The sequence below is a fragment of the Zea mays genome, chromosome 1 (genome assembly GCF_902167145.1).
Source record: "Zea mays cultivar B73 chromosome 1, Zm-B73-REFERENCE-NAM-5.0, whole genome shotgun sequence".
Classification (NCBI taxonomy): Eukaryota; Viridiplantae; Streptophyta; class Magnoliopsida; order Poales; family Poaceae; genus Zea; species Zea mays.
The window spans coordinates 241,012,750-241,034,674 of NC_050096.1; the positions used below are offsets into that span (position 1 = coordinate 241,012,750).

General features: G+C 47.9%; 1 protein-coding gene across 3 annotated transcripts; it reads left to right on the top strand.

Moving 5' to 3' along the window:
* Positions 1–17,154: 17,154 nt before the first annotated feature.
* On the top strand, positions 17,155–21,041 carry LOC100192978 (CHY-type/CTCHY-type/RING-type Zinc finger protein). 3 transcript variants are annotated; one of them, XM_008647028.4, is made up of 11 exons: positions 17,155–17,715; positions 17,807–17,933; positions 18,018–18,077; positions 19,136–19,168; positions 19,277–19,354; positions 19,471–19,514; positions 19,633–19,673; positions 19,777–19,859; positions 19,948–20,039; positions 20,148–20,259; positions 20,402–20,907. In XM_008647028.4, the coding sequence occupies exons 1-11, from the start codon at positions 17,690–17,692 to the stop codon at positions 20,525–20,527; spliced, it is 822 nt and encodes a 273-aa protein (XP_008645250.1). In that variant the 5' UTR covers positions 17,155–17,689; the 3' UTR covers positions 20,528–20,907.
* Positions 21,042–21,925: the final 884 nt, after the last annotated feature.

Consider the following 21,925-nt stretch of genomic DNA (forward strand, 5'->3'; position numbering starts at 1 on the left):
GGGGTCGGAACCGGGTCGGGAATGGCGCCCGTCGGATGGCCCGACTGAAAGCCTGCGGACCGGGTGGTTCTGGCGAAGGACTCCGATCCTCCCTGCTGTCGTAACGTCCCCCACGCCTGGGGTGATAGCCTCGGCGCACCCTTTCGTCGAGGTGAGCCCGACGGTCGCGTCGATGGTGCTCGTTGCCGAGGTGGCCCGGGGCCGCAGGCGCGGTGTTGCGCGTGCGCCCGGTGTAGACCGAGGCTTCCCGCATGAATCGGGAAGTCGCGGCATGAGGTTCCGAGGGATATCCTTGCCTTCGGGATGCAGTGCTCTCGGCCCGCCGGGCCGCGGCGCCTTCCAGGAGATTCTTGAGTTCTCCCTGGATCCGCCGACCCTCGGTGGTTGACGGCTCCGGCATCGCGCGGATGAGCATTGCTGCGGTTGCCAGGTTCTGACCGACCCCGCTGGATGTGGGCGGCGGCCTGATCCTGACGTCGTTGGCGACGCGGTGCTGGAGACCTTGGGGCAGATGACGTATTTCTCCGGCCAGGGGTTGGCCCACCCATGCCTGTCTGACGTCCCGACGGATCGGCTCAAGCGCTCCCGTTCCCTCGTTGAGCCTGGCCTGCGCCTCGCGGACTTGCTCGAGTTGTGGGTCGTAACCCCCCGCCGGAGCGGGGACCACAGCTAGCTCCCGTGGGATGTCGGCGCGAGGCACCGGCCTAGGGAGATCACCATCCTCCGGCATGCCAAGATGGTTGCCTTCGGTGGGATTCCCTAGCTCGATGTGGAAACATTCGCGGCTTGGGCCGCAGCTCTCGTCGCCAAGGCTGCGGCTTGCATCGGAACAGTCGGACAGACAGTAGTCACATGCGGCCATGAAGTCCCGCACGGCACTGGGGTTACCAAGTCCGGAGAAATCCCAACCGATGCTGGGGTCGTCATCTTCCTCGGACCCAGAGGGCCCGTAGGTCGAGACGTCTGTCAGTCGGTCCCAAGGCGATCGCATACAGAACCTCAGTGGGGTTGTACTCGCCTCAATGAGAGCGCCCGCCAAATCGAGGTCGTTTGGCGGGTGGAGGCCGAGTCGAAATGACGCAAGATGGGAGTTAGTCGTTACCTTTTGGTCGACGAGGAGCGACGTAGTCACATCGGGGACTGGTTGCGCCGTCATCTCTGGTTCGAGGGCGACGTCCTGCAGGCTTTCCGCGAGCGCGCCGGCGTCGTCTTCTTGCTCGGGGTCGTCGTGCCGCGGGGGGACGGCGCTTGCCTCCGTCTTGAACGCGAGGTCGATGTCCGGCGTGCCTTCCGTCGGGGCGTCGGGGGCGTCGATTCGCTCGACGGCCGGCGAAGCGCGGCCTCCCGTCTGGCCTTGACGGCCCCGCCTCCTCCTCCGTTGGCGGGGGAGAGAACGGAGCGAGCCCGAATGTTGCTTTTCCACCATGCGGGGTAGACGTCGTCGATTCCGCCGCCGGCGGGCGGGTTGTCGGCCGCCATTGTCGTGGTCGCACGGCGGTGGAAGAAGTATCATGTCGTAGCTGCCGTCGAAGGACATGAACTCGAGAGCCCCGAAACGAAGCACCGTCCCGGGCCGGAGAGGTTGCTGGAGACTGCCCATCTGGAGCTTGACGGGGAGCTATTCATCAGCACGCAGCAGGCCCCTACCTGGCGCGCCAACTGTCGGCGTTTCGAGACAGGGGGGTCCCTAAGCCGACGAGTGAGTGTGCTGCGTGCCCCAGCCCAGATGGGTCGAGCGCGTGGGCGAGCACGGAGGGGGGAGAGGCGAGGCGGCCGGAGCCGAGCGTGAGAGAGGTGGAAGTCCCGCGGCCTTCGTGTTCGTCCCGCGCCCAGGTCAGGTGCGCTTGCAGTAGGGGGGTTACAAGCGTCCACGCGGGTGAGGGAAGCGAGCGGCCCCAAGAGAGCGCCTGTCCCGTCCTCGGTCCCGCGCGGCCAACCTTCTCTGAGAAGGCCCTGGTCCTTCCTTTTATAGTCGTAAGGAGAGGACCCAGGTGTACAATGGGGATGTAGCTGAGTGCTACGTGTCTAGCGGAGGGAGAGCTAGTGCCCTAGGTACATGCCGATGTGGCAGCCGGAGAGATCTGGGCATCCTACTGGCGTGATGTCGTGGCTATCGGAGGTGCGGCGGGGCCTGATGGAGGGACAGCTGTTGGAGCGGTCGAGTCCCTGCTGACGTTGTCCTGCTGCCGTAAGAGAGCTGGGGGCCGCCGTCGTCATAGAGCTCGTGGAGCGCCATCATTGCCCCTCTGGCGGAGCTGGCCGGACGAGACGTCGGTCTTGTTCTCCGTGACCCGAGTCGATTCGGGGTAGGGTGATGATGACGTTTCCTGTTGACGTGGCGGTCTGTGCTCTAGGCAGGGCGACGTGGGGTTTCCTCCGAAGCCGAGGTTGAGTCTTGCCTTCAGTTGCCGTGGCCGAGCCCGAGCCAGGGGGTCGGGCGAGGCGGAAGTCGTCCGGCCGAGGCCAGGGCGGAGTCCGAGCCCTGGGGTCGGGCGAGGCGGAGTTTCGTCGTCTTCCGGGTCTTAGCCTGAGTCCGAGCCCTGGGGTCGGGCGGAGCGGAGTTCGCCGTCTTCCGGGTCTTAGCCCGAGTCCGAGCCCTGGGGTCGGGCGGAGCGGAGTTCGCCGTCTTCCGGGTCTTAGCCCGAGTCCGAGCCCTGGGGTCGGGCGGAGCGGAGTTCGCCGTCTTCCGGGTCTTAGCCCGAGTCCGAGCCCTGGGGTCGGGCGGAGCGGAGTTCGCCGTCTTCCGGGTCTTAGCCCGAGTCCGAGCCCTGGGGTCGGGCGGAGCGGAGTTCGCCGTCTTCCGGGTCTTAGCCCGAGTCCGAGCCCTGGGGTCGGGCGGAGCGGAGTTCGCCGTCTTCCGGGTCTTAGCCCGAGTCCGAGCCCTGGGGTCGGGCGGAGCGGAGTTCGCCGTGGCGCCTTTGGCAAGGCCTAGTTGCCTGTCAGACTCACTCTGTCGAGTGGCACTGCAGTCGGAGTGGCGCAGGCGGCGCTGTCCTTCTGTCAGACTGGCCAGTGGAGCGGTGGAGTGACGGCGGTCACCTCGGCTCTGCCGGGGGCGCGTGTCAGGATAGAGGTGTCAGGCCACCTTTGCGTTAAATGCCCCTGCAATTTGGTCAGTCGGTGTGGTGATTTAGTCAAGGTTGCTTCTGAGCGAAGCCAAGGCCTTGGGCAAGCCGGTGATGTGTCCGCCATAAAAAGGGGGCCTCGGGCGAGACGGAAGTCTCTCGAGGTCGGCTGCCTTCGGCCGAGGCTAGGCTCGGGTGAAGCGTGATCGAGTCACTCGTGTGGACTGATCCCTGACTTAATCGTGCCCATTAGGCCTTTGCAGCTTTATGCTGATGGGGGTTACCAGCTGAGAATTAGGCGTCTTGAGGGTACCCCTAATTATGGTCCCCGACAAGTCATCTCCGAAAAAGGTGATGAAACCATATTAGGAAAATAACTTGGTATGGTAGTCAAAGGTTCAGCTTACCAATGGTAGTCTTTGTTGTACCTAATATCAATAGTCAATGTCAATGCAATAATATCAAGCAGGGGAAGAATATTAACAATCAATGGAGGAACTACATGGAACATAAAAACAATAAATTAAAATACTTTCAAAGAGTAAATATTATCCTAAAGAGTTCTTCCATTAATGTTGGTCATATAAACTTGAATCTAAGTGAAAGTTGATGGTAAAAGGAATGCGAGACTTGAGCGGGTTGAAAGGTCAGGAGAATGGAGTCTTGATGGCATAGACCGTTTGAGTCAATTAAGGATTGTCCATTATTGACGTCAGTTTGAGTGACTTTTTCATGATACCACATATCCTTGTATGAGAAGGATGAGCTAATTGCATTGGTTGATATGTTCTTATGGACATGATCCTAGATCTGTGGTCTTATGCGACTTGGTAGACGATGTCTACGGTTATCCTCGGTGGACCTAGGCAGGCCTCCACACAAGCTAGGCATACATCCATATGTTCGGGGCTCTTTGGGAAAGTTGACATGAGTACCCCCTTGTTCACCATGACTAAGTGTATGAGGTGTATGGTCCTTTGTCGTGTGGGTCAAGAAGCACACTATTGCAAGGATTCATTAACCAATTCAAATTATCATACTCAATACGACAGAACCTCCCAAGTTATAGGGCCCACAAGCACTTGTCTTTGTCCTGAAGACCTCAGATGACTATGCATGTGTACTAGATAACGTTAAAGGATCCGTCCAAATGTCCCAAAAGACTTCAGATAAACCACTTACAACCAAGATCGCAGGGTTAAGTAAACACAAATCACATACCGAAGTTTGCGGCGGAATTCACATTACAATAAGTTTACAAATTACAATATCAGAGTGATTACAAATTTGATTCAAAAGTATTACAACTTTAAATCATTTGAATTACAACTTTAAATTTGAAATACATTGCTAGCTCAATTGATAATCCTCGATAAAAAGTATAGACGAGATACTTATATGAATAAGAAGGCTGAGCCCACCGACACTTAGCACTATCCGCAACAGAATACGACTATTACCTGCAAAAACGTGGTGGGATAAACCCTAATTATACAAAGGAAAAAAGACTCCAAGGATATGCTGGCTTTTGGGAATGAAGGTATGGTTAAGCAAGAATCAAGAACTTTTTTGCAGAAAAGCTTACTAAAAATGAATCCTCAAGCCATATTTTTAATTGCGAAGTTAAGTTCTTTCCTCAATCTAGATTATTCACTTTTCCTTCTATAACTTCTTTTTACCAAATTTTGTTTAGCTTCTTAACTACGATGCAGGACAGTGATCCATTCTTCGCATATCTGAAAAGTAACGGTGATTCAAATCGATTAATACCCATCTAGGGATCTCCAACCACACAACATTTGTAGCACTTAACCCTTGCATATGTCAACCTGCCTTCGAGCTTTTCAAGGCCAGAACAAGTTTCTCGCTACCTGAGAGCACAATACTCCACCATCCAGCCCCTTGCCAAGGGGCACACGCTACTCTCGTCATCTCCATCTCTGAGTGTATGGTAGCTGTTCTGGTATTGATTCGACCGAGACAAAGCTTACCCTTTATAGGGTATGTGGTCAGCTAAAAGGTCCTAGATCAACAAACCTACAATCAGTACAATCCTTAATTGGCATAGGTGGGTGTATTACCCATGCTCAATGTCTGGTCTCAATTTTTCATAATCTATATTCCAAAACTCTGCACCTAAGAGAGGTACCTTACTTGGATATTGAAATCATCACCTGTAGATGATGCTTTTGAAAGGGAAATATGCCCTTGGGCCATTTCTAAGTATTTTGGTGATTTAGTGTCCAATAGAGGTGCCTAAGTGTTAAATGGTGGACAAAGTACAAATCAAGTATAAAGGTATGTTTCTCAGACTTAGTACATTATTTTAGAGACTAATGTATTGTGTCTAAGTGCTGGAAACAGGAAAAATCAAGTTGAAACTAAGGATGGCTTTGTTCAGCCAAAGTCAGCTCTATCTGGGTGCACCGGACAGTGTCCGGTGCGCCAGGCTGACTCAGGCGAACTTGCTGCTCTCGGGAAGTGATTAACGGCGTACGGCTATAATTCACCGGACTGTCCGGTGTGCACCGGACTGTTCGGTGAGCCAACGGTCGGCCGCGCGATCCGCGCGAGACACGTGGCCGAGCCAACGGTCAGAAGAGGGCACCGGACTGTCCGGTGTGCACCGGACAGTGTCTGGTGTGCCAACGGCTCCAAAACACCAACGGTCGGCTTCGTCAAAGAAGGAAAGAAATCCGCACCGGACAGTGTCTGGTGGTGCACCGGACTGTCCGGTGCGCCAGGCGACAGAAGGCAAGAATTGCCTTCCTGGAATGCCTCAACGGCTCTTTGCTGCCTTGGGGCTATAAAAGGGACCCCTAGGCGCATGGAGGAGAACATCAAGCATTCTCTAAGCATTCCTAAGCACCAAGACTTCGACTTCGCGCATTTGATTCTTTGTGATAGCAACTAGAGCTTCATTTGAGTTGTGAACTCGCCGGGTTGTGTTGTGAGCTCTTGTTGCGACTTGTGTGCGTGTTGTCGATCTGATTTCGTGTCTTGTGTGCGTTGCTCATTCCTTCCTTACTCCGTGCTTCTTTGTGAACATCAAAGTGTAAGGGCGAGAGGCTCCAAGTTGTGGAGATTCCTCGCAAACAGGATATAGTAAAGCAAAGCAAAACACCGTGGTATTCAAGTTGGTCTTTGGACCACTTGAGAGGGGTTGATTGCAACCCTCGTCCGTTGGGACGCCACAACGTGGAGTAGGCAAGTGTTGAACTTGGCCGAACCACGGGATAAACCACTATGTCTATCTGTGATTGATCTTCTTGTGGTTATCGTGTCTTGCAAAGACTCTTATCTAGCCACTTGGCTTTATTGTGCTAACTCCTAACCAAGTTTTTGTGGCATTAAAGTTTAAGTTTTACAGGATCACCTATTCACCCCCCTCTAGGTGCTCTCAATTGGTATCAGAGCCGTTCTCTTCAAGAAAGGGACTAATCACCCGAAGAGATGGATCCTAAGGGCAAGGGGATTGTGATCAATGATAAGGAGAAGGAGTCCTTCGTCAACGAGCCTAAAGATGACAAGCCTACCGACTCGGGCTCGGGCAACAAACGAAAAGATGGGAAGAAGAAGACAAGGCGCATCAAGGAGATCGTCTACTACGACGACAGCGACGAGTCCTCTTCTTCCCAAAAGGATGACGACAACAACTACGAGAAAAAGAAGACGGTTAACTCAAACTTCTCTTTCGATTATTCTCGTATTCCGCATAGTTCAAATGCACATTTGCTTTCCATTCCACTTGGTAAACCTCCTCATTTTGATGGAGAGGACTATGGATTTTGGAGTCACAAAATGCGTAGTCACCTGTTCTCTCTCCATCCTAGTATATGGGAGATAGTAGAGAGTGGAATGAAATTTGATAGCTCGGATAGTCCTTTATTTATAAATGAACAGATTCATAAAAATGCACAAGCTACTACTGTGTTGTTAGCCTCATTGTGCAGGGACAAGTACCATAAGGTGAGCGGATTGGACAATGCCAAGCAGATCTGGGACACCCTCAAGATCTCACATGAGGGGAACGACGTCACCATACTCACCAAAATGGAGTTGGTGGAAGGCGAACTCGGGAGATTCGCGATGATTAGAGGGGAGGAGCCAACACAAACGTACAACAGGCTCAAGACTCTCGTCAACAAGATAAGGAGCTATGGAAGCACGCGATGGACGGACCACGACGTCGTCCGCCTAATGCTAAGGTCCTTTACCGTCCTTGATCCACATCTTGTGAACAACATTCGTGAGAATCCTAGGTACACGAAGATGACGCCCGAGGAGATCCTTGGAAAGTTCGTAAGCGGGCGGATGATGATCAAGGAGGCTAGATACGTCGATGATGCATTAAATGGCCCAATCCAAGAGCCTCAAACTATTGCTCTCAAGGCAACAAGGAGCAAGGAGGCGCTACCTAGCAAGGTGGCGCAAGTTGAGGCGGCCAGGCTTAATGATGAAGAGATGGCCCTCATCATCAAGTGGTTCAAGACGGCGCTAAATGGTCGCAAGGAGCACCCCAACAAGAACAAGACAAAGGGGAAGCGCTCCTGCTTCAAATGTGGTAAGATTGGTCATTTTATCGCTAATTGTCCCGATAATGATAGTGACCAGGAAAAGAAGAGTGGAAAGTGGGAAAAGAAGAAGAACTACAAGAAGGCGAAGGGCGAGGCACATCTTGGAAAGGAGTGGGATTCGGATTGCTCCTCGTCAGACTCCGACAACGAAGGACTCACCGCCACCGCCTTCAACAAGTCATCCCTCTTCCCCAACGAGCATCACACTTGCCTCATGGCAAGGGAAAAGAAGGTAAGCACTCATAATACTAGTACTTATGCTTCGTCAAGTGAGGATGAGTCTAGTGATGATGATGAAATAGATTATTCATGTTTATTCAAGGGCCTAGATACAACCAAGGTTGATAAAATTAATGAATTAATTGATGCCTTGAATGATAAGAATAGGTTATTAGAAAAGCAAGAGGATCTCTTGTATGAAGAGCATGATAAATTTGTTAGTGCACAAAATTCTCTTGCCCTAGAAGTTAAAAGGAATGAAATGTTGTCTTGTGAACTATCTACTTGTCATGAAACCATTTCTACTTTAAAAGGTGTTAATGATGATTTGAATGCTAAACTAGAAGTAGCAAATAAATCGAACTCTTGTGTAGAACATGTTATAATTTGCAATAGGTGCAAAGATTTTAATGTTGATGCTTGTAGTGAACACCTAGTTTGCATCTCTAAATTAAATGATGAAGTGGCTAGTCTTAATGCCCAACTTAATACTAGCAAGAGTGAATTTGACAAGCTAAAATTTGCAAGGGATGCCTACACGATTGGTAGACACCCCTCAATTAAGGATGGTCTTGGCTTCAAGAGGGAGGTCAAGAACTTAACAAGCCATAAGGCTCCCATCTCCACCAAGGAGAAAGGGAAGGCCCCTATGGCTAGTAGTGCTCAAAAGAACCATGCTTTCATGTATCATGATAGGAGACATTCTAGAAATATTTATAGAAGTTATGATACTTTTGATTCTCGTGCTATGGTTGCTTCTAGTTCTTCTATTATGCATGATAGAAATTTAGCTAGAAGAAATGCTATTAATCACATGCCTAGAAGAAATGTTGTTCATATGCCTAGGAAAACAAATAGTGAACCTTCTACAATTTATCATGCTTTAAATGCTTCCTTTGCTATTTGTAGAAAGGATAAGAAGATAATTGCTAGGAAACTAGGGGCCAAATGTAAGGGAGACAAAACTTGCATTTGGGTCCCTAAGACTATTGTGACTAACCTTGTAGGACCCAACATGAGTTGGGTACCTAAGACCCAAGCCTAAATTTGCCTTGCAGGTTTATGCATCCGGGGGCTCTAGCTGGATTATTGACAGCGGATGCACAAACCACATGACGGGGGAAAAGAGGATGTTCTCTTCCTACGTCAAGAACAAGGATCCCCAAGATTCAATCATATTCGGTGATGGGAACCAAGGCAAGGTGAAAGGGTTAGGAAAAATTGCTATTTCATCCGAGCACTCTATTTCTAATGTGTTCTTAGTTGAGTCGCTTGGATATAACTTGTTGTCTGTGAGTCAACTTTGTAATATGGGATATAACTGTTTATTCACTAATGTAGATGTGTCTGTCTTTAGAAGAAGTGATGGTTCATTAGCTTTTAAGGGTGTATTAGACGACAAACTCTATTTAGTTGATTTTGCAAAAGAGGAGACCGGTCTAGATGCATGCTTAATCGCTAAGACTAGCATGGGCTGGCTGTGGCATCGCTGCTTAGCACATGTGGGGATGAAGAACCTTCACAAGCTTCTAAAGGGAGAACACGTGATAGGTCTAACTAATGTTACTTTCGAAAAAGATAGACCTTGTGCAGCTTGTCAAGCAGGGAAACAGGTGGGAAGCTCTCATCATGCCAAAAAATGTGATGACAACATCAAGACCCCTAGAGTTACTTCATATGGACCTCTCCGGACCCGTCGCCTATCTAAGCATAGGAGGAAGTAAGTATGGTCTTGTTATAGTTGATGATTTTTCCCGCTTCACTTGGGTATTCTTTTTGCAGGATAAATCTGAAACCCAAGGGACCCTCAAGCGCTTCCTAAAGAGAGCTCAAAACGAGTTTGAGCTCAAGGTAAAGAAGATAAGAAGCGACAATGGGTCCGAGTTCAAGAACCTTCAAGTGGAGGAGTATCTTGAGGAGGAAGGAATCAAGCACGAGTTCTCCGCTCCCTACACACCACAACAAAATGGTGTGGTAGAGAAAGAACAGGACACTTATAGACATGGCGAGGACGATGCTTGGAGAGTTCAAGACCCCCGAGCGCTTTTGGTCGGAAGCCGTGAACACGGCTTGCCACGCCATCAACCGGGTCTACCTTCATCGCCTCCTCAAGAAGACTTCATATGAGCTACTAACTGGTAACAAACCCAATGTTTCGTATTTCCGAGTTTTTGGGAGTAAATGCTACATTCTAGTGAAGAAGGGTAGGAATTCCAAATTTGCTCCCAAAGCGGTAGAAGGGTTTTTGTTAGGTTATGACTCAAATACAAAGGCGTATAGGGTCTTCAACAAATCGTTGGGTTTGGTTGAAGTCTCTAGCGACGTTGTATTTGATGAGACTAATGGCTCTCCAAGAGAGCAAGTTTGTGATCTTGATGATGTAAATGAAGAAGACGTTCCAACGGCCGCAATACGCACCATGGCGATTGGAGATGTGCGGCCACAGGAACAAAATGAGCAAGATCAACCTTCTTCCTCAACAATGGTGCATCCCCCAACTCAAAACGATGAACAAGTTCATCAAGAGGAGGCGTGTGATCAAGGGGGAGCACAAGTTGATCGTGTAATGGAGGAAGAAGCACAACCGACACCTCCAACCCAAGTTCGAGCGATGATTCAAAGGGATCATCCCGTCGACCAAATTTTGGGCGATATTAGTAAGGGAGTAACTACTTGGTCTCGATTAGTTAATTTTTGTGAGCATTACTCTTTTGTCTCTTCTATTGAGCCTTTCAGGGTAGAGGAGGCCTTGCTAGATCCAGACTGGGTGTTGGCCATGCAGGAAGAGCTCAACAACTTCAAGAGAAATGAAGTTTGGACACTAGTGCCTCGTCCCAAGCAAAATGTTGTGGGAACCAAGTGGGTGTTCCGCAACAAACAAGACGAGCACGGGGTGGTGACAAGGAACAAGGCAAGACTTGTGGCAAAAGGTTATGCTCAAGTCGCAGGTTTGGACTTTGAGGAGCCTTTTGCTCCTATGGCTAGGCTAGAGTCAATTCGCATATTGTTAGCCTATGCTACTCACCATTCTTTCAGGTTGTTCCAAATGGATGTGAAGAGCGCTTTCCTCAATGGGACAATCAAGGAGGAGGTGTACGTGGAGCAACCCCCTGGCTTCGAGGATGAACGGTACCCCGACCACGTGTGTAAGCTCTCTAAGGCGCTCTATGGACTTAAGCAAGCCCCAAGAGCATGGTATGAATGTCTTAGAGACTTTTTAATTGCTAATGCTTTCAAGGTTGGGAAAGCCGATCCAACTCGTTTTACTAAGACTTGTGATGGTGATCTTTTTGTGTGCCAAATTTATGTCGATGACATAATATTTGGTTCTACTAATAAAAAGTCTTGTGAAGAGTTTAGCAGGGTGATGACTCAAAAGTTTGAGATGTCGATGATGGGCGAGTTAAGCTATTTCCTTGGGTTCCAAGTAAGGCAACTCAAGGATGGGACCTTCATCTCCCAAATGAAGTACACGCAAGACTTGATCAAACGGTTTGGGATGAAGGACGCCAAGCCCGCAAAGACTCCAATGGGAACCGACGGACACACCGACCTCAACAAAGGAGGTAAGTCTGTTGATCAAAAGGCATACCGGTCTATGATAGGGTCTTTACTTTATTTATGTGCTAGTAGACTGGATATTATGCTTAGTGTATGCATGTGTGCTAGATTTCAATCCGATCCAACGGAATGTCACTTAGTGGCGGTGAAGCAAATTCTTAGATATTTAGTTGCTACGCCTTGCTTCGGGATCTGGTATCCAAAGGGGTCTGCCTTTGACTTGATTGGATATTCAGAATCCGACTATGCTGGATGTAAGGTCGATAGGAAGATATCGAAGTGTTTCATGTTAGCTCCGAGAACCAGCTAGCCGATATCTTTACCAAGCCTTTAGATGAGCAGACCTTTTGCAAGTTGCGTAGTGAGCTAAATGTCTTAGATTCGCAGAACTTGGATTGATTTATAGCATATATGTGTTTATGCCTTTGATCATGTTCCTCAATGCATTTTGTGTTTATTTATGGTGCTCAAGTTGTACAAGCACTCCCCGGACCTCACAAGTCCAATTGCGAGTGATGCACATATTTAGGGGGAGATGTGCTACAACTTGACCCTTTGAGACTAACTGTGTGCTTGAGTTTGCTTAATTTAGTCTCAAAGGTGGATTGAAAGGGAAAGGTGAACTTGGACCATGCAAAACTTCCACTGCACTCCGATGAAAGAGTAACTTTTTCCAAGTTCATCTTTGTACTCTTATTGCCTTTTTACTCTTAGTTGAAGATTTTGGTGAGGCAATGGGGTTAAAGGGCCAAGATTGATCCTGTTTTGGTGCTTAATGCCAAAGGGGGAGAAAATAAGGCCAAAGCAAGAAATGGATCAGCTACCACTTGAGAATTTTGAAAATAGTAGAATAGAGCTTTTGGTTTGTCAAAAATCTCTTATTGTCTCTTATTGTCAAAAGTTGGCCTCTTGTGGGGAGAATGGCTTAATTATGGGAAAAAGGGGGAGTTTTTGAATCCTTGATCAATTTCTCATGAAATATCTCTCTTTATGTTTCAACATGTGTGTTTGACTTAGAGATAGGAAATTGAGTTTGATTTGCAAAAACAAACCAAGTGGTGGCAAAGAATGATCCATATATGTCAAATTTGAATCAAAACAATTTTGAATTCTTATTTGAAGTGATTTTGCACTTGGTCTACTTGCTTTATGTTATGTTGGCATAAATCACCAAAAAGGGGGAGATTGAAAGGGAAATATGCCCTTGGGCCATTTCTAAGTATTTTGGTGATTTAGTGTCCAACACAAGTGCCTAAGTGTTAAATGGTGGACAAAGTACAAATCAAGTATAAAGGTATGTTTCTCAGACTTAGTACATTGTTTTAGAGACTAATGTATTGTGTCTAAGTGCTGGAAACAGGAAAAATCAAGTTGAAACTAAGGATGGCTTTGTTCAGCCAAAGTCAGCTCTGTCTGGGTGCACCGGACTGTCCGGTGGTGCACCGGACAGTGTCCGGTGCACCAGGCTGACTCAGGCGAACTTGCTGCTCTCAGGAAGTGATTAACGGCGTACGACTATAATTCACCGGACTGTCCGGTGTGCACCGGACTGTCCGGTGAGCCAACGGTCGGCCGGGCCAACGGTCGGCCGCGCGATCCGCGCGAGACACGTGGCCGAGCCAACGGTCAGAAGGGGGCACCGGACAGTGTCCGGTGTGCCAACGGTCGGCTTCGCCAAAGAAGGAAAGAAATCCGCACCGGACTGTCCGGTGCGCCAGGCGACAGAAGGCAAGAATTGCCTTCCTGGAATGCCTCAACGGCTCCTTGCTGCCTTGGGGCTATAAAAGGGACCCCTAGGCGCATGGAGGAGAACATCAAGCATTCTCTAAGCATTCCTAAGCACCAAGACTTCGACTCCGCACATTTGATTTTTTGTGATAGCAACTAGAGCTTCATTTGAGTTGTGAACTCGCCGGGTTGTGTTGTGAGCTCTTGTTGCGACTTGTGTGTGTGTTGTCGATCTGATTTCGTGTCTTGTGTGCGTTGCTCATTCCTTCCTTACTCCGTGCTTCTTTGTGAACATCAAATTGTAAGGGCGAGAGGCTCCAAGTTGTGGAGATTCCTCGCAAACGGGATATAGTAAAGCAAAGCAAAACACCATGGTATTCAAGTAGGTCTTTGGACCACTTGAGAGGGGTTGATTGCAACCCTCGTCCGTTGGGACGCCACAACGTGGAGTAGGCAAGTGTTGAACTTGGCTGAACCACGGGATAAACCACTGTGTCTATCTGTGATTGATCTTCTTATGGTTATCGTGTCTTGCAAAGACTCTTATCTAGTCACTTGGCTTTATTGTGCTAACTCCTAACCAAGTTTTTGTGGCATTAAAGTTTAAGTTTTACAGGATCACCTATTCACCCCCCTCTAGGTGCTCTCAGCTTTTAGCATCATAAGTCTTTTTCACAAATAACAATATCCAATGATCAAAATCATCTTTTGAACCCTAACTAATAAAGTAGGACTAAGCATCACTAGTTTTCAAAAAAACATGTATCAAGGATGATAATCAATTTTTCAAGGAGGGTAATGCATCAATTGTTTGATCACACAACTCCTATCACCTAATGCGTCATAAAAGGTGATAAACTTTGTAAGCAACAAGGAAATTGTTAAATGCATCGGGGCTTGCATGAATTCCAATATTAAGTTAGTGCTTGTTAGACGATATCTGTTTGGCGAGCATTGAATATTCTAACACATGACCACTCCATCCATCTTCAGGTTGATCTATTGACATCGTCCTGAGATATGCTCCGATCCACGCCCTTCATTCCACATGATTCTCAGCTAGCGTACCTAATGGGATGTGTGATGCATATGAATGAACATTAGGAGGAATGGTGCAAGATAATAATACGACACTACATAATAGAGAATTAAACACTTAATGGCGAGACATTACAACACTCACAAGTAACCACTAGGTACCCATGACTCACTAAACATAACAATCATGATCTTCCATCTTAACCGGATCTGACACAAACATCAAGGAACATTAAACATACATAAGCTCTATATCTTTCTTAACTAGAGCATATGTGTTGATGTGTGTATTTATCTATATACTCTATTCATCTCCTAAGGTGATCAACTAATCGGTGAATCACCTAGATCTATGATCTAACTGAACTAATTAACTAGCAGCAACGACCGGGCCAGTGGAACCAGTCCACCAAATCACGAATTTAATATCGATTAATCTGCTTACTGGGTTTGCACGTATTGATTTTGTTGGGGTGATGGTTATAGTCAGTCTGTTAGCAACCTGTTAGCAGTTTCAGTCATTTCATTATAGTTTCACTCATTCCGTTACAATTTCAGCCATTCTGTTATAGTTTCAGTCATTTTGTTACAGTTTTAGTCATCCGTTACAGTCAGGTGCAACGCCAGGTTGTGCTACCCTGGTGCACGTGCACCACAAAAGATGCAATTTTCATTAGTAAATTGGTTAATATTTGTTGTATATGACATGAATTAATTACATATTGCTTTGGCCTTTGGTGTTCACCACCTTAATATCGTTGCTATCTTTGTCTGGTTATAATTTCAATCATTCCATTATAGTTTTTGTTACGGTTTCAGTCATTCTGTTACCGTTATAGTTTCAGTCATTCTATTAGGCTATCTCCAGCAGCTTACCCATTCTCATACTCATATTCAAACTTCACTCTTCGAATAGTGTAGTCTACAGCGCAAAACAATGTTTTAGGTAACCATATGGATGAACTTCTGGACACGGTCTTTAAGTTTGAGACATTCACCTATTCGACCATTCCATTAAAGTTTTAGTTATTCCGTTACATTTTTCGCTATAGTTTCAGTCATTATATTATAGTTTCTGTTATAGTTTGGGTCATTTCGTTACCATTATGGTCTCATCCATTCACTCATTTTAGCCATTTCGCCATAGTTTCAGTTATTTCGTTAAAGTTTTAGTCATTCCATTGAAATTTCAGACATCCCGTTATAATTTCACTCATTCCATTATTGTTACAGTTCTGGCCGCCCGGTTAGAGCGCAGGGGCACGTGGGGATCACACGAGGTAGGTTGTTGGGACACACATGCTAATAATGGCATGGGAGGTGGCGGCCTAGCGCGCGCGAACCAATCACTGGTTGGTCTAGGTGACGACCTATGTTCCATCACCCTATGTGACAAATAGTTCTGTCACACACACAAATATGTATATAGTAGTATAATGCTCGTGTGTTGCAACAATACACAATCATATTTGATATCTATAAAATAAAAAAAAACAAAACTAATATCAGAGTGAACATATGGTTCATATATCATATATGAAACTAATAATAACATATATTACACCTTGTCAGCCAAAAGACCGAGAAAAATATGAGTTGAAAACGAGTCCAAACCCTTTTTTTATAGGCTGCTCAATTGCTCGTCCTTCTTCAGCTAGCAAGGTGGTACTATGTGGGAGCGCTGCACTTTGCGTGATTTTCTGTCGTGTTAGGCTTGAGTGGTTTCCCAGGTCCCATGACTGTGTAACAGTCCATTGTTAGACGATTAGCTCGGGGAAGAAACAGACCTACGCACTTCGTATGTGACGCACATCGTATGAAACTGGTGCTTTAAAGGAGTATATATATACATGTATGTCAGCACTATTTGTCATCCTAGGTGAAGCTTCGTCTAGAGGTAATGTTTGAAGATTGCTCAATCATTACCGTTAAGTGAAGTTTTACCTACAAATAACACATGTTTGTATATATCCTTAACATTACTGTGCTGTTTATATATTACTATACTGTTTATGTCAAGTTATTAGACTGAGCTTCATATTAGTAGAAACAGTAGCTTATCCAATATCTTGGTCACCTGTAAAGTTTAAACGAAGGTTTTTTAGCCGGCACAAAAAATGCAGACATCAAGCGTCATTTGCCGCTTCAGTTACTAATCATATCTAGAGCTCAGATTTTACGGATAGTCCTCTAGTACCAGATCCTTACATATGTTGTTACCTTTTTATCCACCGTCATCGTATACTTGCAATTACTACTTCCTTACAGGTTATCACTTACCGCCTCCGTTTTCGAATATTTATCGTTCGCTAGTTAATCTTAATTTAAACTTAAATGAGGCAAATAAACGTTTAAACTATTCTCTTGATCGTGTGTCTGATTGTCTTGTTGTTTAAAATGCCTCCTAGATCGATCGTCGTAGTGCAGGTTGTTTTAGACAAAGTTGAACTGCGATCAGACCGAGACCGGACAACCATTGAGCAGTTATTTTCCTATTCATCGTGGACTAACTGGAAGATATTTTCTGAGCTCCAAAAAATATCCAAAGGAAGGGAGAACGTGAAGGACGAGGTCGGACCGGACACGCCTCCCCTCGCTAATCATTGAGGCGGAGGCGGCGGAGGCGATTTTGGGAACACTCGCAGGTAGATTTTGCGTGAACTTGGACGAGGGTCATTTTCGCTTTGGATGAATCCACGAGGTGGTGTCACTGCACGCGCACGGGGCCCTCAAACCGTTTGAAAACCAAACCGAAGGCAACAAAACGAGACTCTCATCTCATCTGACTCTACGGCCAGCTCAAGTGATCTGCTGCTGGTGGCCGACCTGGCGGCGTGATCTCGCTCCCGTGCCCGTCTCCTCCATCCGACGCGTACATGGCCCGCCATCCTCATCCATCCGCCCTCCAGAGGACCAGTCCAGACCAATAATAAAAGGGAAGGTCGACGACGGGCTCGCTCCAATCCGGCGAACCGCGTCCCCGTCAGCCTGTCATCCCGTGGGCGCGCGGCTGTCGACCTGCGCATCAGCTTCTATGATTAGCCAGGAGCAATAATTTATTACTCCTATTTGCCAGGCGACGTTCGTCCAATTCGACCCGGCAGGCAGCAGGCAGCAGCTGTGCTCCTGTGGGTGGGTGGGTCATGGGTGACCACATGCATCGATGGAGCCAGGGCCGCCGTGTGCGCAGCCAACTCTACCTATCCCCGCCCCCGGGATGGGCGATGGCAACTATCCTATCGCAACAATATCCTGGGGTGGGGGCTATAAAACGGAGCGGCCCGCGTGGGGCGCGCCTCCATCAGCCGCAGTCGCGTCGCGTCGCGTCGCGTCCAGTCCAATCCTCGGAGCCTCACACGGGCGGACGAGCGGGAGCTTCTCCCAATCTCCCCTGCCCTGCCCTGCCCTGCCGCCGCGCTTAGCTTCGCATCTTCCCCTCCTCCTCCTCCTCCTTCCTCGGCCAAGCGAGGAGCGAGGCGCGGGCGCGAGCGCGTCGTTGAGATGGATTCGGAGGCGGTGCAGCACGGGTAAGCAAGCAAAGCAATCCATGGATCGATCCAGGACACAGGGAGGAGCTAGGAAGAGGAACAATCTCATGATCTCATTCATCTGACACAGCCTTCTCCCTCTGTCTGCCTGTCCTCCTACCGCCAACAGCTGCGCGCATTACAGCCGTGGGTGCAGCGTCGTGGCGCCCTGCTGCGGCCAGGCCTTCGGCTGCCGCCATTGCCACAACGACGCCAAGGTTCGGTGGTTTCCCTCCTTCCGTTTTCGCTTCGGCTCCGGTTCAGCAGATGTTCTGAAACAACCCTGTCCCGTGCCCCGGCAGAACTCGCTGGAGGTCGACCCGCGCGACCGGCACGAGATCCCCCGCCACGAAATAAAGAAGGTCAGCGTTCCCTCCCTCTGCTCAAAGAGCAATCTCCTGCCTGTTTCAACCATTGCCTATCTCGTGTTCGTCTTTGTTATTACCGTGAGCAAAGAAAGGAAGAAACAAACAAGAGCGCCGCCTTCTCTCTTCTCCTTCTCCATGTAATGGAGCATTTGTTCCGCCGCGTAGTCGAGTGCAAGCAGCGGTTTTCCTCTTTTGGAAACCCACCCCCACGCACGGTTCCGTTCCAATCTCGCCCTTCCAATTGACCAACACAAACCTTTCCTAAGATTTCTTGTCCTCCTTACCCTTCTACAGACAAGTACGAAACGCAATCGCACAAGGTTATACTACTACTAGCTTTTAGTGTTCTAGCGACCTTAGATTTTTTTTTTTGGTTAGGCATCCCTGATTTTTCTCACACTTAAAAGCTTCTTCAGATAAGGCCATATCAGCTCAGCTCAGTGCTCTGGGAGCCGTTCTGCACTTCACTTGCGTGTCACTAAAAACTTGACTGCTTTCCGCGATGTGCTCCGCACCAAGTGGCCGGCACTGCGTGGTCCACAGGATTTTTCAAGAGAAAGCCGGGGTCACGGGTGCCACTTGAAGCCAAGGACAGGCGTCTGGGATTGGAGAATATATGAGAAAGGGATACCGTCAGAGGCACATCTCACCGTCAAACTGAACAGGGTCTAACTGCTTCCAGCTGATTTGATTGAGTTTGAGTGCTGCATAGTTGAGGACCTGGATATAGTGACGTGTCCTGACAGGTGTCTTTGGACCTATTAGCAGTGAATCTGACGTCGATCGGCTAAAGCAATCATGTTCGATTCTTATCCTTTTTTTTTTGAGAGTATATGCCTGATTCGATAAACGTTCCTATCCTGTTTCCTGATGATGCATATATGTTGTTTCGATTCATATAGAATCATACCATCCATCTATTTTGTTTAAAAAAAAAATTTCTGGGTGGCCATGGGCACAGCATGCCTGTTCTTAAGATAACGATTCCAGTAACTGTTCCCTTCTGTCACTGAACTCATATGAATCGAGACTTAACTGGAGCTGTTGCGCAGGTGATCTGTTCTCTCTGCTCCAAGGAACAGGACGTAAGTTGTCTACCAAAACGTACTCCTACAACAGTTTTTCAGGAGCACGCATCTTTTGGCTGTACTACTACTGCTAACTGCATGGAAACTGCTCATTCCCATCGGCAGGTGCAACAGAACTGCTCCAGCTGTGGGGCCTGCATGGGCAAGTACTTCTGTAAAGTATGCAAGTTCTTCGATGATGATGTAAGCGTACTCGAATCCCAGACGATGAACAAAGAAACTGAACTCGATGCGTTGTTTACTGCGTTTCTTTTTTCCCCCTTCTTCTTCACGTACATACTGTACTGCTCTTGGTCCAGGTCTCAAAGGGCCAGTACCACTGTGACGGATGTGGAATATGTAGGTAAGCACCACCACGCTGATGGCTACGTCTAAAGACTTGACGCGCAGAAGTGTAAAACTTCTGTCAGCCGTTCAAAACTGATAAATTCGGGTTCCTCGTCTTCTTGTTGTTTATGCAGAACCGGCGGCGTGGAGAACTTTTTCCACTGTGATAAATGTGGTGAGTTTCTGCGCGGACTTCTTTCTGCTAAGATTCTGTAACCATGCTATGCAGCAAAGATTTCACTCGCGCCCTTATTGGTGTCCTTGTTGCCGTCCGACAGGGTGTTGCTACAGCAATGTCTTGAAGGATTCCCACCACTGCGTCGAAAGAGCAATGCATCACAACTGCCCCGTCTGCTTTGAGGTGAGAGACCTCCGTTTCAACGGAACATTCACTCTGAATGTTCCAATCTCTTGATATTGAGAAGGTTTCCCTCTGTTTTTTTTCACAGTATCTGTTCGACTCCACGAAGGACATCAGCGTGCTGCAATGTGGGCATACCATCCATTTGGAGTGCATGAACGAGATGAGAGCACACCATCAGTAAGCATATATACCGTTCTCTTCGGAGCTGAGAAACGGTGCCACCTCACAACATCCTCTTTTAGTCGCAGTGACCTTACAGTCTCAGCCCTGTTTGGTCTTTGGCAGCTTCTCATGCCCAGTGTGCTCGAGGTCCGCCTGCGACATGTCGGCCACATGGCGGAAGCTCGACGAGGAGGTCGCGGCCACGCCGATGCCTGACATCTACCAGAAGCACATGGTAAGAAGCCGACCGCCCACTCGTTCGTCGTCCCGTTACATCTTTTCCACAGCCATGGCTCGCTGTTTGACGAGCTCTGAACCTGTCCGGGGTGCCGATTGCTGGAACTGAACGGCAAATGAACGCTGTGGTGTGAGTGCAGGTGTGGATCCTGTGCAACGACTGCAGCGCGACCTCGAGCGTGCGGTTCCACGTGCTGGGGCACAAGTGCCCCGCGTGCAGCTCGTACAACACCCGGGAGACGAGGGCTGCGTGCCCCAGGATCTGAGGCGAACCAGAGGCCATGTCACAAAATGCCAGGGAGATGCCGTCCAACGATCATCTGTCTGCAGGACGTTGCTGCGCTTAAGGTTAAAGGCTAGCGCGAGACCAGGCCTGGTAGTCCAGTCTTGAGTTTGGTGCTGGAGCATTTGTAATGTTCCGGTAAAATGTAATGCGTCCATGAGTGCTGTCCAGGCAGTAAGCACACCTGTGGATCGGGGCCGGCGCAAGGTCCCTAGGCAAGCTGCAGGATTAGTGGGGCTATTCATGTTTAGGGCGCGAATGCAACGAAATTACCCGTGGGCCGTGGGCTCGGTATGTAACAGAACCGATTATTTCTATTACAATAATAACATGCAGTTCTATTGGGCCGAGCCTAATCAGGCACCACGAATGTGAATAATTGCACATGGCGCATATATGGCGGGCAGTAGATACATATAAAATGGAGAAAATCCGTTTATTGCCATCAAAACTTATACTGATCACTACAATACCATCTAAAATGATGTGCTCCCTTCAAAACCATTGGTTTATATTTTCTATCCTTTCATTGCCATTGCCGTTACATAATGGCGCATGTGGCATATATGGGCGGCGTATGTAGGTTCAGGATGGTCACACGACATATGACGAGACTACAGAGACATGGTCAAGAGAAGTTCAGTGGATTGTGACATTCTGATCTAAGACTTCTTAAAATTGGAGTTAATAAGATCGATAATACTCGTACCAATAATGCACATCTTGCTTTTTAGAAGCCTGTTTTGAAATAACCCCAGGATTAAGCATGTTTGGCCCAAAGAAATTTTTGTGATGGTGGTCGACCGAGAAGTTTTCTTGACTGCATGCCAGTGAGGACAAAAAAACACATATGAAAGAATCGTGTTGGTCTGTGAGAATAGATCAGGAAGTTTTCTCGACTGCGCGACCATGGATGGTTGGGGTGTTTCATCAAGGATCCGCTTTAAACACATACCTTTTTGCCTTGGTGATGGATAAGGACATACCGGACATAAAGGGGATAACCCTTGGTGTGTGTTTTTTTGCAGACAATGTAATGCTAGTTGATGAAAGTCGGGCATGAGTAAATGGAAAACTAGAGTTGTGGCAAGAAACTTTATAATCAAAAGGTTTTAGACTTAGTAGAACTAAAATAGAATATATTGGATGCGATTTCAGCACTACATATGAGGAATGAGATCTTAGTTTAGAAGGTCTAGGAAGGACACCTTTAGATATTTAGTATCAGCCTATAGAGAGACCGGGATATTAATGAAGATGCTAGCCATAAAATCAAAGTAGAGTCAGTGAAGTGGAGTCAAGCATCTGGCATTTTATATGACAAAGTGGGAATTGCAAAAGCTAAAAAGAAAGTTTTAGGACAACGATTAGACCTTCTATA

Bases quoted from the DNA above. Each gene is read 5' to 3' on its own strand.
- LOC100192978 (XM_008646993.4), top strand. From the start codon at position 17,690: ATGGATTCGGAGGCGGTGCAGCACGG. The intron at 19,355-19,470 runs GTAAGCGTACTC...CTCTTGGTCCAG, and splicing joins GCAAGTTCTTCGATGATGAT to GTCTCAAAGGGCCAGTACCA. The intron at 20,040-20,147 runs GTAAGCATATAT...GGTCTTTGGCAG, and splicing joins GAGATGAGAGCACACCATCA to CTTCTCATGCCCAGTGTGCT.